Below are 15,205 nucleotides of genomic sequence, written 5' to 3' on the forward strand. Positions count from 1 at the left end.
GTCATTCACAAACTTGTCACCTAAACTTGCGTTATTAACTTACACGCCATCAACAAACACTTGTCATTAGCACACCTGTCTTCTGCTTCCTTAAGGAGAGACATCACTTCCTCACACATAAAATGCAATGATATTCATTATTTTCAAAGCAAATCTTTACAAACAACTCTTCATTATTACAAAATACTTCCATCTGGGAAACAAATCAATAATCGGAATAATTTTTTTTTTAAATCAAAACAAAAATCATAAAAACGAAAAAGACATCGTTCACCTCGCCAATACTAATTCGACTCGACACACATGAGAGGCAAACGTTCGCGAATAAAACCCGGTGCCCGTGTCACACGTTTATTCAGCCGGCCAATTCTTTTCATTGCATGTCTTCAACTAAACACTCAATACACATACTTACTTGCCTTGTGTCTGCCGCGTGGGAGGGGACGGGGTGGCAAGCTGTGAGGGGCGGGGAGGAAGGGGCGTGAAACATAAATATTGTGTAGCAGCAGCCACCAACATCATTCCATTGCCAGCCTTGCCCTAACTACCTTACCTGCCTGCCTGCCATCTTACCAACCTTCCCACAACGCAAGTGTTTCCACAGCCAGCTGTCTGTCTGCACACACACACACACACACACACACACACACACACACACACACACGTCTGAACACCAAACAGTCGATGCCTCTGACCACTAAGGACAGAGAGCCCTTCCCTTTCCCACCTCCCGCCACTCCCTCCCAGACAGTAGGTGGTGCCCCTTTCTCTCCCGCCAGTCCCTCCTGACGTAGCTTGTTCCCCTGCAGGATGCGCAGCTGTGTGTTCGTGGCCGTGCTGGTGCTGGTGGTTTTCGCTGCCCTCCTCAGCCAGGGGCAGGAGCTTCATGTCCCCGAGCGTGAGGTGTGTGTGTGTGTGTGTGTATGTGTGTGTGTGTGTGTGAGTGTGTGTGTGTGTGTGTGTGTGTGTGTGTGTGTAATTCACTGTTTGATCTGCTGCAGTGTGTGTGTGTGTGTGTGTGTGTGTGTGTGTGTACTAAACAGCCTACAAATCTCCAGGTGCAGTGTCCCGCCAGGTATCCCTCCTATAATACACCTGTATACTTTTTACTTTTTGGGGCACCTCTTATCTATACATACACCAGTGTATGCTACACTCTTATAATGACAGTGTACTCTCCGCCCCACGCCCACACAGGCCGTGGCCACCCTGGCGGCACGCATCCTGAAGGTGGTCTACGGCCCGCAGGACACCGCCGCAGGTGTCCCTCACAAACGCAACTCTGAACTCATCAACTCCCTCCTCGGCATCTCTGCGCTCATGAACGAGGCGGGCAGGCGGTGATGGCCGCACCACTCACACCCTTCCTTGCTGCAAGCTGTGGCTATGGCGGGCTGCCACCGCCCTGCAGCAGGCATGTCTCATGCACTACACCTGTCTTAACCCATTTAATAAATAAACTATTCCTTAGGAACAACAAATGCTTTCTTTGCTTCATCTTGGCTATGCTCATCCTCTTCATGCCAAACAAACAATAAGTGAAGGTAACACTGCCTTATTACACACAGCCGGAAGAATTAAACCAAAAACATACAGCAAGTTATAGATTTCACACTTCTCTACCCCCCCACAAAAAAAAACTAAATACATAAAAACATTGAAATTTTGAAATCAGTGGCTAACTCCTGCATTAAAAAAAGGTGGACAAAATGTGGCAAAAAGTAGAGACTTTTGCGGCGAGTCCGCGGAATAAGGGTTGTTATGCAGATTGTAAGATCGGAATAGCATATAGTTTGGGTGAAACACACGGTGAAGATAGCGACATATGCAGCCTTGCGGCTCAAGTCATCGCACGAGTAGTTGCTCTGCCCCTGAGTGAGCCTCTTTAGCCAAGGTGTTGGACGTGACACCACCGCGCCAGTACATAAACACTAATATCGGTTGGGGAAAACACTCTGTTAACGACACAGAAAGACTTTGAAAGTACTACTGTACAGGAGCTCAAAGTGTTTGTGAATTAATGGCTGCTGAAGCATGCCCGACCATAAAATTGTATATATTTATACAGAGAGAACGGCTTTAAGCTGGGGAACACTTACAATATATCCTTTGGCCTGTTATTTACTGTTATACCATGTGATGTAAATGTAACAACTCTGTAAGCTGTCACAGATAGATAGATAGATAGGAGAGAGAGAGAGAGAGAGAGAGAGAGAGAGAGAGAGAGAGAGAGAGAGAGAGAGAGAGAGAGAAGGGAGGGACGAGGGCCTAAAAAAATAGCGAGGCAATAGGCGGATAGTTTGTAGATTCTAAGTTTGAGTCAAGCTTTATCAGATAATTTTGACATGTTTAAGGCAATAGCGAAACTTTTCATCCTTAAAGAACACGACGAAGAATCAGTAAAGAAGGTAAGGTCACCAGTTGAGCAGCTATGACGGAACCTATATTGGTGATCAGATATTAAATTAAGCATTTTTTTTTTCGTGTTATAGCATACAGCGCCTGTAACTACAATTGGAAGAGCTGTTCAGCTTCCACCCATTAGCAGCGAAGGTAATTTTATTTATAGTGGTACCCATATTAAGGCCCATATCACCACCCAAGCGCATCTTTGGTGTGAGGCAATTACGCCTCCACCTAGAACACTGATACCATGGTAGGTGTGTCACAACCTTCCTGTTACCGATGGATCGAAAACCTTGCGAAGGGCATAATACTAAAAGAAAAGCAAAGTGGTTTTTGAAGAGTTAGATCAGTCGTCCTTTTTTGGAACGTGTTATATGTAAGTAACTTCAAGCAAAAAGTAAAGGTAAATGTTGACGGAGTTAGAAGAGCTCGAATGGGCAAACTGTAAGCACCGAGGCACACAGTTAGAGAAATTAAGGGAGAGACCTTAATAAGTTCATTAGCCTTCCAAAGATTAATGCCAAAGAAAATATAATGCTTGGCCAGATGCCAGAGGTATCGAAGGGAGTTAGATCTAGAAAGCTTTTTTTATTTTTTATTTCATTTTTTAAGACATTTTTGGGTAGATGTAGAGCAATCTTGACCCGATTTTAAATAGAAATGAAAAGCAGCATATGTAAGGCGCAAGTACCGTTTTGAGCCTTGTCTCATACTCTCTATAAACCACAGCACGAGAAAAAACAGTGAGAATGAACGTAAGCCTCCATTCCAGACTGTGTTATGTGTCCAGCACACAAAAGATGGATCTTTGACAGAGGAGTATTAATTATTTCATGAAATATCAGAATAATTAATCCTCGGATCCCACAACCAGGAGAAGCAAAATGCCAGACACCTCTGTCGTGGAGCATGAAGAGGAACTGCAGCTGTACGTAGTATGAGATCCCAATAGGAGTCAGGATTTGCTTTCTTTTTAAGTTATATGGTCAAAGGTTTTCTTTTCTTTAGTTGCAAGTTACAAAGAGATATAAAGGAAGGATTACTCTAATGTGATAGACACCGAAGTTAAAACGACACGGTTAAAAATTTAGAGGATTAAAGAGCTCTGGCACGAACCTTGGAGAACGTTGGATGGCAAGCAAGGATAGTGCTAGCATGAGGGAACCGTGAAGGGGCTACTGTCAGTGGCCTCTGATATCCGTGTCCCAGTGAGGAAAAGATAACACTGAGGAGCGACAAGAAATGTTAAAGACAAGGAAGAGTCGGCATTGACATACACTTTGCTGGTCATCATGAGGAGGAGCATGGTCAAGATAGGATAAACAAGTATTTCTCATATAACGGTATTTAAACTTTATTCATTAAATGTGTGATGCGAGGCGTGGTGGAATGAACAGGTCTGTTTGATGGGAGTGAAGGGCGGGCCCATCACCGCCTGCCGGCCTCGTTCATGAGCGCAGAGAGGCCAAGCAGCGAGTTGATGAGTTCAGAGTTGCGTTTGTGAGGGAGACCTGCGGCGGCGTCCTGCGGGGCGTGGACCACCTTCAGGATGCGTGCCGCCAGGGTGGCCACGGCCTGTGTGGGCGTGGGGCGGAGAGTACACTGTCATTATACGAGTGTAGCATACACTGGTGTATGTACACAGGTGTATTATGGGAGGGATACCTGGCGGGACACTGCACCTGGAGACTTGGAGGTTGTTTAGTACACACACACACACACACACACACACACACACACACACACACACACACACACACACACACACACACACCTCACGTTCGGGGACATGAAGCTCCTGCCCCTGGGTGAGGAGGGCAGCGAGGACCACCAGCACCAGCACGGCCACGAACACACCGCTGCGCATCCTGCAAGGGAACAAGTTGCGTCAAGAGGAGCTGGTTGAGGGGAGGGGGGGCACCACCTTCTGTCTGGAGGGGAGTGGCTTAGGCGGGAAGGGGAAGGTCTCTCTGTCCTTAGTGTTTAGAAGCATTGACTGTTTGGTGTGGTTTGTTGTTTGTTTCTTTGTTTCTTTCTTTCTTTGTGATCTTAAGGTGAAGAGTTTTTTGTACAGACCTTCATGTGTGTGTGTGTGTGTGTGTGTGTGTGTGTGTGTGTGTGTGTGTGTGTGTGTGTGTGTGTGTGTGTGTGTGTGTGTGTGTGTGTGTGTGTGTGTGTGTGTGTGTGTGTGTCTGTGTGTGTGTTTGTGTGTGTGTGTGCAGACAGACAGCTGGCTATGAACACACTTGCTCTGTGGGCAGGTGGGTAAGATGGCAGGCAGGCAGTTAAGGTAGTTAGGGCAAGGCTGGCGATGGAATGATGTTCGTGGCTGCTGCTGCCCTATATTTATGTCGCACGCCCCTTCCTCCCCGTCCCTCACAGTCTGCCACCCCGTCCCCTCCCCCGTGGCACACACGCGGCAGGTAAGTGTGTGTATTGAGTGTTTAGTGGAAGACAACCACTGAAAAGAACTGGGCGGCGGAATTAATGACTGACACAGGCGCGGCTCTTAATACGTTTTCTTCGCAAATAATTGCCTCGCATATGCATAGTGTGGATGCATTCCTGGTTTTCAAAAATAATTGATTTTATATTAGTTTGGTCTCAAAAGATGATATTGATCCTTAGGTATCTAAGACAAACATGTAAGTATACAGCTAGCAGTTAATGATGAGTTTATTGACAGTAGATATTAAAGTAGGTATGGCGGAGTGTTCGGAGCTATGAATGACAAATTAAAAGGAAAATAAATGTTTTAAAGAGCTATATAACATTGAATGAAGGCGGATGATGAATTTCAAGACAGTTTGACCTTACAAAAGCTGAACAACGAACAAAGTATAATAAAAAAAAGGTGATTGATAATGTTGTTTAGTCTCTCAATCGCATACACTTTTCCAGCACAGGTTGCAAGAGTTGTCAGTCATCACTCATGGTGTTAACAGGCAACCTTTTCATCCTTTTTGTGGGAAACTGTACTTGTATGTTGTATATTTTTAGTCTCCTGTACTTATCAAATGTTAAAAAAGAAAACACGACAACCAGGTTTTTTTTTCAACATTCTTCTTACCTTCCCTGCGCACACCTAAAATTTGTACAAGCGTCGCTTGTTCATACGTCATCCTTGGAATTGACATTCGTGTACCTGTCACCTGTACGTCTATTGTACACCTGTCTGTCATTCACAAACTTGTCACCTAAACTTGCGACATTAACTTACATGTCATCAACAAATACTTGTAATCAGCACACCTGTCTTCCGCCCTTCAGGTGAGACATCTCATCCTCACACACAAAATGCAATGCTGTTCATTATTCTCAAAACAAGTCTTTACACTCAGCTCTTCATTATAACACAATAATACCACCAGGGAAACAAAAAAATAATCGAAATAGAAAAAACTAAAAATCATAAAGACAAAAAAGACATCGTTCACTTCGCCAATACTAATTCCGCTCGACACACATGAGAGGCAAACGTTCGCGAATAAAAGCCGGTGCCCGTGTCACGCGTTTATTCCGCCGGCCAGTTCTTTTCAGTGGTTGTCTTCCGTTTAACACTCAATACACACACATATCTGCTGCGTGTGTGCCGCGGGGGAGGGGACGGGGTGGCAGGCTGTGAGGGGTAAGGAGGAAGGGGTGTGAGACATAAATATTGAGCAGCAGCAGCCACCAGCATCATTCCATCCCCAGCCTTGCACTAACTACCTTACCTGCCTGCCTGCCATCTTACCCACCTGCCCACAGAGCAAGTGTGTCCACAGCCAGCTGTCTGTCTGCACACACACACACACACACACACACACACACACACACACACACACACACACACACACACACACACACACACACACACACACACACACACACACACACACACACACACACACACACACACACACACACACACACACACACACTTACTTACTTACTTACTTTACACACACACACACACACACACACACACACACACACACACACAAACACCGGTAGGTCTGCACAAGGAACACAAACTATTCACCTCAAGGTCACAAACAAACAAACAAACAAACAACTAACATCAACAAGCAATCGATGCCTCCGGCCACTAAGGACACAGAGACCTTCCCCTTCCCGCCTCCCGCCACTCCCTCCCAGACAGTGGGTGGTGCCCCCCTCTCCCTAGCCAGCCCCTCCTGACGCAGCTTGTTCCCCTGCAGGATGCGCAGCTGTGTGTTCGTGGCCGTGCTGGTGCTGGTGGTCATCGCTGCCCTCCTCACCCAAGGGCAGGAGCTTCATGTCCCCGAGCGTGAGGTGTGTGTGTGTGTGTGTGTGTGTGTGTGTGTGTGTGTGTGTAATTCACCTCGGTCGCCTGCTGGTCACCCAGCCAGTCTTTCCCATTACGGAGTGAGCTCAGAGCTCATAGACCGATCTTCGGGTAGGACTGAGACCACAACACACACAACACACACCGGGAAAGCGAGACCACAACCCCTCGAGTTACATCACGTACCTACTTACTGCTAGGTGAACAGGGGCCACACATTAAGCGGTTTGCCCATTTGCCTCGCCTCTTTCCGGGACTCGAACCCGGGCCTCTCGATTGTGAGTCGATCGTGTTAACCACTACACTGTGTGTGTGTGTGTGTGTGTGTGTGTGTGTGTGTGTGTGTGTGTGTGTGTGTGTGTGTGTGTGTGTGTGTGTGTGTGTGTGTGTGTGTGTGTGTACTAAACACTCTCCAAGTCTCCAGGCGCAGTGTCCCGCCAGGTATCCCTCTCATAATACACCCTTATACATACACCAGTGTATGCTACACTCTTATAATGACAGTGTACTCTCCGCCCCACGCCCACACAGGCCGTGGCCACCCTGGCGGCACGCATCCTGAAGGTGGTCCACGCCCCGCAGGACGCCGCTGCAGGTTTCCCTCACAAACGCAACTCTGAACTCATCAACTCGCTGCTCGGCATCTCTGCCCTCATGAACGAAGCCGGCAGGCGGTGATGACCGCGCCCTTCGCACCCTTTCGTGCTGCAAGTTGTGGCTGAGGCGTGCCGCCGCCTCCCTGCAGCAGGCATGTCTCATGCACTACACCTGTCTTAACCCATTTAATAAATAAACTATTCTTTAGTAACAACAAATGCCATGTTTGCTTCATCTTGGCCATGCTCATCCTCTTCATACCAAACAAACAAGTGAAAGTAACACTGCCTTGGTACACACAGCCGGAAGAATTAAACCAAAAACAGACAGCAAGTTATAGATCTCACCTTTCCCTACCCACACACACAAAAAAAAAATAATAATAATAATGAAAAATTTAAATCAGTGGCTAACGCTTGCATTAAAAAAGTTTGACAGAATTTGGCAAAAAGTAAAAAGCCTTATGTGGCGTGGCCGAGGGAGGAGGGGTGTGTTATGCAGTTTGTAAGATCGGAATAGTATATAGTTTGGATGAAACAAACGGTGAAGATTGCGAGGCACAAAGCCTTGTGGCTTAAGTCACTGCACGAGCAGTCGCTCTGTCCCTGAGTGAGCTGCTGCAACCCAGATCTCGGACGTGGCACCAACGGCGCCTGTTCATAAACACTTATGTCGGTTGGTGGAACACCCTGTTAACACCAGAGACACTCTTTGAAGGTGCTGCTGTACAGGGGCTTAAAGTGTTTGTGAAGGAATGGCTGCTGAATCATGCCCGACCATAAAACTGTATATATTTATATTCAGTGAAAGGCTTTAAGCTGGGGAAAACCAACAATATAACCTTTAGCCTGTTATTTATTGCTATACCATGTAATGTAGATGTAACATCTTTATAAGCTGCCAGAGATAGATAAATGGATAGATAAATAGATAAAGAGAGAGAGAGAGAGAGAGAGAGAGAGAGAGAGAGAGAGAGAGAGAGAGAGAGAGAGAGAGAGAGAGAGAGAGAGAGAAAAGAGGAGCGGGAGGCTGAAATTATAGAGAAGCATTACGTGGATTATTTGTAGATTCTAAGTTTGAGTCAAGCTTTATCAGATAATTTTGATATGTTTAAGGCAATAGCGACACTTTTCATCCTTAAAGACCACGACCAAGAATAAGTAAGGTAGGTAAGATCACTAGTTGAGCGGCCAAGACGGAGCCCATCTTGGTGATCAGATATAAAATTAAGCAGTGGTAGGTGTGTCAGAATCTTCCTGTTACCGATAGATAGAAAAACTTGCAAAGGGCATAATATGAAAAGAAAAGCAAGGCGGTTTTTGAACGGTTGGATCTGTAGTCTTTTTTAGGAACGTGTTAAATGTATGTAAACTTCAAGCAGGAAGTAAAGGTAAGGGTTGACGAAGTTAGAAGAGTTTGACTGAGCATAACATAAGCACCGAAGCACACAGTTATAGACCTTACTAGGCTCATAAGCCTTCCAAAAATTAATGCCAGAGAAGGTATAATGTTTGGACAGATGCCAGAGGTCACGAGGGAGTTAGATCTAGAAAGTTTTAGTGATATTTCTCTTATTTTGAATACGTTTTTGGATAGATGTAGAGCAATCTTTTCCCGATTTCGAATAGAAATGAAAAGCAGCATATGCAAGGCGCAAGTACCGTTTTGAGCCTTGTCTAATATTCTCTATAAACCAGAGCAGGAGAAAAACAGTGAGAATGAACGTAAGCCTCCATTCCTGACTGTGTTATGTGTCCAGCACACAAAAGATGGATCATTGACAGAGGAGTATTAATTATTTCATGAAATATCAGAACAGTTAATCCTCGGATTCCACAACCAGAAGAAGCAAAATGCCAGTCACATCTGTCTTGGAGGATCCTGAGGAGGAACTGGAGCTATACGTAGTATGAGATCCAAATATGAGTCAGGATTCGCTTCCTTTTTAAGTTGAATCGTCAAAGCTTTTCTTTTCTTTAGTTACAAGTTACAAAAGAGATATAAAGGACGGATTACTTTAAGTTGATAGAGACAGGAGTTAAAACGAAACTGTTGGAAAGGATTAAAGGATTAAAGGGCACTGGCATGAAACTTGGACAACTTTGGATAGCAAGCAAGGATAGTGCTAGCATGAGGGAACCGTGAAGGGGGCTACTCTCAGTGGCTTCTGATATCCGTGTCCCAGTGAGGAAAAGATAACACTGAGGAGCGACAAGAAATGTTAAAGGCAAGGAAGCGTCGGCATTGTCATACCCTTGTTGGTCATCATGAGGAGGAGCATGGTCAAGATAGGATAAACAAGTATTTCTCATATAACTGTATTGAAACTTTATTCATTAAATGTGTGATGCGAGGTGAGTTAGAATGAATAGATCTGTTTGAAGGGAGGCAAGGGCGCGGCCATCACCGCCTGCCGGCCTCGTTCATGAGCGCAGAGATGCCGAGCAGCGAGTTGATGAGTTCAGAGTTGCGTTTGTGAGGGAGACTTGCGGCGGCGTCCTGCGGGGCGTGGACCACCTTCAGGATGCGTGCCGCCAGGGTGGCCACGGCCTGTGTGGGCGTGGGGCGGAGAGTACAATGTCATTATACGAGTGTAGCATACTCTGGTGTATGTATACAGGTGTATTATGGGAGGGATACCTGGCGGGGCACTGCACCTGGAGACTTGGAGGCTGTTTAGTACACACACACACACACACACACACACACACACACACACACACACACACACATACATACATACACACACACACACACACACACACACACACACACACACACACACACACACACACACCTCACGTTCGGGGACTGAAGCTCCTGCCCTTGGGTGAGGAGGGCAGTGAGGACAACCAGCACCAGCACGGCCACGAACACACCGCTGCGCATCCTGCAGTGGAACAAGCTGCATCAGGAGGGGCTGGCTGGGGGGAGGGGGGCACCACCCACTGTCTGGGAAGGAGTGGCGGGAAGGGGAAGGTCTCTCTGTACTTAGTGGTCAGAGGCATCGACTGTTTGGTGTTGTTAGTTGTTTATTTGTTTGTTTGTTTGTTTGTTTGTTTGCTTGCTTGCTTGTGACCTTGAGGTGAAAAATTTGTGTTCCTTCTACAGACCTTCAGGTATCTGTGTGTGTGTGTGTGTGTGTGTGTGTGTGTGTGTGTGTGTGTGTGTGTGTGTGTGTGTGTGTGTGTGTGTGTGTGTGCAGACAGACAGCTGGCTGTGGACACACTTGCTTTGTGGAAAGATGGGTAAGATGGCAGTTAGGCAGGTAAGGTGGTTAGGGCAAGGCTGGCGATGGAATGATGCTGGTGGCTGCTGCTGCCCAATATTTATGTCTCGCGCCCCTTCCTCCCCGCCCCTCACAGCCTGCCACTCGCTCCCTCCCCCGCGGCACACACGCGGCAGGTGTGTGTTCATGGAGTGTTTAGTGGAAGACAACCACTGCAAAGAACTGGCCGGCGGAATAAACGCGTGACACAGCCACCGGCTTTTATTCGCGAACGTTTTCCTCTCATGTGTGTCGAGTGGAATTAGTATTGGCGAAGTGAACGATGTCTTTTTCGTGTTTATGATTTTTGTATTGATTTCTTTTTTATTTCGATTATTTTTTGTTTCCCTGGTGGAAGTACTTTGTTGTAATGAAGAGTGGAGTGTAAAGATATGTTTTGAGAATAATGAACAGCATTGCATTTTATGTGTGAGGATGCGATGCCTCACCTGAAGGAAGTGGAAGACAGGTGTGCTGATGACATGTGTTTGTTGATGGCGTGTTAGTTAATGACGCAAGTTTAGGTGACAAGTTTGTGAATGACAGACAGGTGTGCAATGCATGTAAAAGTGAAAAGCGCACGAATGTCAATTGCAAGGATGACGTATGTATGAGCGACGCTTGTAGAAATTTAGGTGTACGCAGGGAAGGTAAGAGAAATGTTGAAAAACATGCCAGGTTGTCGTGTTTTTGTTAACATTTAATAAGTACAGGAGACTAAAAAGTATTCAACATATAAGTGAATAAATAAGAATCATGGCGTACAGTTTTCCACACAAAGGATGAAAACACTGCCTGTTAAGACAATGAGCGATGACTGACAGTTGCTGCAACCTGTGCTGGAAAAGTGTGTGTGATTGAGAGATTAACAACATTATCATTCACCATTGTTCGTTGTTCAGCTTTTGTAAAGTCAATTTTGTCTTGAAATCCTTCATATCGCATAAGCCACCATTTAGTGTTAGATGAATCGTTAAAATCCTTGTTTTCCTCCTCATTTGCCATTCATCGCCATCTCTACTTATGTATCTACTCATTAACAATTGCCAGCTGTATACTTAGATTTTGTCTTAGATACTTAAGGACCAATGTCATCTCTTTAGACCAAACCGACGTAACATCCATTCTTTCTGCAAAACAGAAAACACGTCAAGAAAAAAAATTTCGAAGAAGAGAGAGAGAGAGAGAGAGAGAGAGAGAGAGAGAGAGCAAGGAGAGGTGTCTGTGACACGCGTTAATTCCGCCGCCCAGTTATTTTCAGCGGTTGTCTTCCACTAAACACTTAATACACACATTTACCTGCCGCATGTGTGCCGCGGGGGAGGGGGCGGGGGTGGCAGGCTGTGAGGGGTGAGGAGGAAGGGGCGTGAGACATAAATATTGGGCAGCAGCAGCCACCAGCATCATTCCATCGCCAGCCTTGCCCTAACTACTTTACCTGCCTAACTGCCATCTTACCCTCCTGCCCACAGAGCAAGTGTGTTCACAGCCAGCTATCTGTCTGCGCACACACACACACACACACACACACACACACACAGTGGTTAGAGCGCTGGCTTCACAAGCCAGATGACCGTGGTTCGATTCCCCGGCCGGGTGGAGATATTTGGGTGTGTCTCCTTTCACGTGTAGCCCCTGTTCACCTAGCAGTGAGTAGGTACGGGATGTAAATCGAGGAGTTGTGACCTTGTTATCCCGGTGTGTGGTGTGTGCCTGGTCTCAGGCCTATCCGAAGATCGGAAAACAATGAGCTCTGAGCTCGTTCCGTAGGGTAACGTCTGGCTGTCTCGTCAGAGACTGCAGCAGATCAAACAGTGAATTACACACACACACACACACACACACACACACACACACACACACACACACACACACACACACACACCGGTAGCTCAGTGGTTAGAGCGCTGGCTTCACAAGCCAGAGGACCGGGGTTCGATTCCCCGGCCGGGTGGAGATATTTGGGTGTGTCTCCTTTCACGTGTAGCCCCTGTTCACCTAGCAGTGAGTAGGTACGGGATGTAAATCGAGGAGTTGTGACCTTGTTGTCCCGGTGTGTGGTGTGTGCCTGTTCTCAGGCCTATCCGAAGATCGGAAATAATGAGCTCTGAGCTCGCTCCGTAGGGTAACGTCTGGCTGTCTCGTTAAAGACTGCAGCAGATCAAACAGTGAATCACACACACACACACACACACACACACACACACACACACACACACACACACACCTGAAGGTCTGTACAACTAACACAAAACAAACAAACAAAACAAATAACAAACAACACCAAACAGTCGATGCCTCTGACCACTAAGTAAAGAGAGACCTTCCCCTTCCCGCCACTCCTTCCCAGACAGTGGGTGGTGCCCCCCTCCCCCCAGCCAGCCCTCCTGACGCAGCTTGTTCCCCTGCAGGATGCGCAGCGGTGTGTTCGTGGCCGTGCTGGTGCTGGTGGTCCTCGCTGCCCTCCTCACCCAGGGGCAGGAGCTTCATGTCCCCGAGCGTGAGGTGTGTGTGTGTGTGTGTGTGTGTGTGTGTGTGTGTGTGTGTGTGTGTGTGTGTGTGTGTACTAAACAGCCTCCAAGTCCCCAGGTGCAGTTCCCCGCCAGGTATCCCTCCCATAATACACCTGTATACATACACCAGTGTATGCTACACTCGTATAATGACAGTGTACTCTCCGCCCCACGCCCACACAGGCCGTGGCCACCCTGGCGGCACGCATCCTGAAGGTGGTCCACGCCCCACAGGACGCCGCCGCAGGTCTCCCTCACAAACGCAACTCTGAACTCATCAACTCACTGCTCGGCCTCTCTGTAATTATGAACGAGGCCGGCAGGCGGTGATGGGCCCGCCCTTCGCGCCCTTCAATTTCACCATTCCTCGCATCACACATTTAATGAATAAACTTTACATACAGTTATATCAGAAATACTTGTTTTTTTCTTATCTTAATCATTCCTCCTCCTCATCCTATGTAACAAGTGACGGGGGCGCCACCACCACAACACACCGCAAGACTGACCCACACCACGCTGTTCACTAAGCCAATTATGGGATACTTGTAAATGTCATTCTGGTGGACAGCAACAATTCGTGGTAGTGAAGACTGGCACGTGTGGAGATTGCAAATATTCCACGTCATTCACTATTGGGTATCACATTTATATTCCACAACGTCCCGACCGTCAAGTGCTGGCGTGCTCACGGCGCCTTATGTCTTAGGAGTAACCAAATATTCGTCCTTTCGAAGCAATACTGACAAAATGCTGGTACAAATGTTGAGCTATCTCCAATACCCTGTTTTTAGTTTCCTCACTTTCATATTCCTTAAACGATTTCCTTCATAGCAGCACCTTTACCAAACATTAATTTTTGTTATCTTATGTAGGGATTTTATTTATCATTTTTATTTATTCATTCATTTATCTTCTTTTTTTTTCTAGCTACGCAGGTTTTGATAACACGCATGGTCTATGCAATGGACAGAAGTACTTGTACTTGGCGTCTTATTTTGTGTTCTGAAATATAAAGGCTTGCCTTTGTATTTCAGAAAACTTTTGTCAAACTGTTCCTCTTGGAGCTCCTCACTATATCGTTCAACATTTTCTTGATTTTTTTTTTTTTTACCATGTGGGCTTTTCACGGGAATTTATGGGCTAAAGGAGATACTTTTTAGGTCACCTCCTATGTCAAAGCCCACCCGCTAGGAAACCGTTGCCCCGAGTGAGGAAGCCCAACCTACACTCAGACCGTGGACAGGATTGGAACCCGTGCGCTTGCAGACCCCTCGGATCCCAAAGCACGCATGGTTCCACTGCACCACGGCAGCTCTGATCTTTGAAGCCAATATAACCAAGGCATAGAGTTCTGGAGTCTTTGCAGTTTTCACAATCCTCACTTTGTGTTTCTCTGGAGATCCTTGGTGAAGTAGTGACTCACACCCCTCCCTACACACGCACAGCCACGGCCCGCCACGGACATAAACATCAGAGACAGAGAGTTAGTAGATTTATTGTTCATACCGCCTTGAAACATTGATTTAAAGTTACCTACATGTCACCATGATACCTAGATTCTAGGTAATTACACCAAAGATGCGCTTGGGTGGTGCTATGGCCCTAATATGGGTACCACTATAAATAAAATTGCCTGGGTCACTAATGAGTGGAAACTGAACAGCGCTTCCAATACTCTTTTAAGTACACCTATAGGCGCTATAGACCATATCATAAAAAAAAAAAAATTAAAATTAAAGTTATTTCCAATTTCTATATTTCATGAATCTATTTTGATCACCTTTATTCTTTATTCATATATTTAGCTTTATTTTATTCATCTATTCATGAATTAATCAATTCATTCATTCATTTTGCTCCTTTCTATGCAAATATCTATTAAAATGTTCTGTCTCCCTAGTACCTTTGTGTTTAATCTACTTAAATCCAAACGATATCTGTTGTTGAGTGGGACGTACTGGTCTGTTTGAAGTTCATTTCTTAGCTTACCGTGTTTATTTTTTCCAAGACCTTGATCAAATCCTCATAAGAGTAATGTGACGATTATCACCTTCCATCACATCCATTTTATAATTTTTTAATATTTTTTGTGAAATATATTTCCTAACT

General features: G+C 46.0%; 5 protein-coding genes across 6 annotated transcripts; 3 read left to right on the plus strand and 2 right to left on the minus strand.

Moving 5' to 3' along the window:
* Positions 1–528: 528 nt before the first annotated feature.
* LOC123506227 (pigment-dispersing hormone 2 peptides-like) lies at positions 529–1,470 on the plus strand. Its single transcript, XM_045258155.1, has 3 exons — positions 529–588; positions 810–903; positions 1,198–1,470. The coding sequence occupies exons 2-3, from the start codon at positions 811–813 to the stop codon at positions 1,342–1,344; spliced, it is 240 nt and encodes a 79-aa protein (XP_045114090.1). The 5' UTR covers positions 529–588; position 810; the 3' UTR covers positions 1,345–1,470.
* Positions 1,471–3,743: 2,273 nt separating this feature from the next.
* LOC123506225 (pigment-dispersing hormone 2 peptides) lies at positions 3,744–4,714 on the minus strand. The gene is made up of 3 exons (XM_045258153.1): positions 4,653–4,714; positions 4,181–4,274; positions 3,744–3,981 (listed from the first exon to the last, which is right to left on the minus strand). The coding sequence occupies exons 2-3, from the start codon at positions 4,271–4,273 to the stop codon at positions 3,835–3,837; spliced, it is 240 nt and encodes a 79-aa protein (XP_045114088.1). The 5' UTR covers position 4,274; positions 4,653–4,714; the 3' UTR covers positions 3,744–3,834.
* A 1,382-nt stretch (positions 4,715–6,096) lies between these two features.
* LOC123506208 (pigment-dispersing hormone 2 peptides-like) lies at positions 6,097–7,530 on the plus strand. Of its 2 annotated transcripts, none has more exons than XM_045258135.1 (3): positions 6,097–6,157; positions 6,609–6,702; positions 7,247–7,530. In XM_045258135.1, exons 2-3 carry the CDS (start codon positions 6,610–6,612, stop codon positions 7,391–7,393), a joined length of 240 nt encoding a protein of 79 aa, XP_045114070.1. In that variant the 5' UTR covers positions 6,097–6,157; position 6,609; the 3' UTR covers positions 7,394–7,530. The 2 variants fall into 2 exon arrangements, with proteins under 2 accessions (XP_045114070.1, XP_045114069.1); XM_045258134.1 differs by having other exon boundaries at positions 6,103–6,161.
* Positions 7,531–9,638: 2,108 nt separating this feature from the next.
* On the minus strand, positions 9,639–10,598 carry LOC123506055 (pigment-dispersing hormone 2 peptides-like). The gene is made up of 3 exons (XM_045257900.1): positions 10,542–10,598; positions 10,115–10,202; positions 9,639–9,862 (listed from the first exon to the last, which is right to left on the minus strand). The coding sequence occupies exons 2-3, from the start codon at positions 10,199–10,201 to the stop codon at positions 9,716–9,718; spliced, it is 234 nt and encodes a 77-aa protein (XP_045113835.1). The 5' UTR covers position 10,202; positions 10,542–10,598; the 3' UTR covers positions 9,639–9,715.
* Positions 10,599–11,998: 1,400 nt separating this feature from the next.
* On the plus strand, positions 11,999–14,246 carry LOC123506053 (pigment-dispersing hormone 2 peptides-like). Its single transcript, XM_045257896.1, has 3 exons — positions 11,999–12,057; positions 12,992–13,085; positions 13,277–14,246. Exons 2-3 carry the CDS (start codon positions 12,993–12,995, stop codon positions 13,421–13,423), a joined length of 240 nt encoding a protein of 79 aa, XP_045113831.1. The 5' UTR covers positions 11,999–12,057; position 12,992; the 3' UTR covers positions 13,424–14,246.
* Positions 14,247–15,205: the final 959 nt, after the last annotated feature.

Source organism: Portunus trituberculatus, chromosome 19 (assembly GCF_017591435.1).
Source record: "Portunus trituberculatus isolate SZX2019 chromosome 19, ASM1759143v1, whole genome shotgun sequence".
Taxonomy (NCBI): domain Eukaryota; kingdom Metazoa; phylum Arthropoda; class Malacostraca; order Decapoda; family Portunidae; genus Portunus; species Portunus trituberculatus.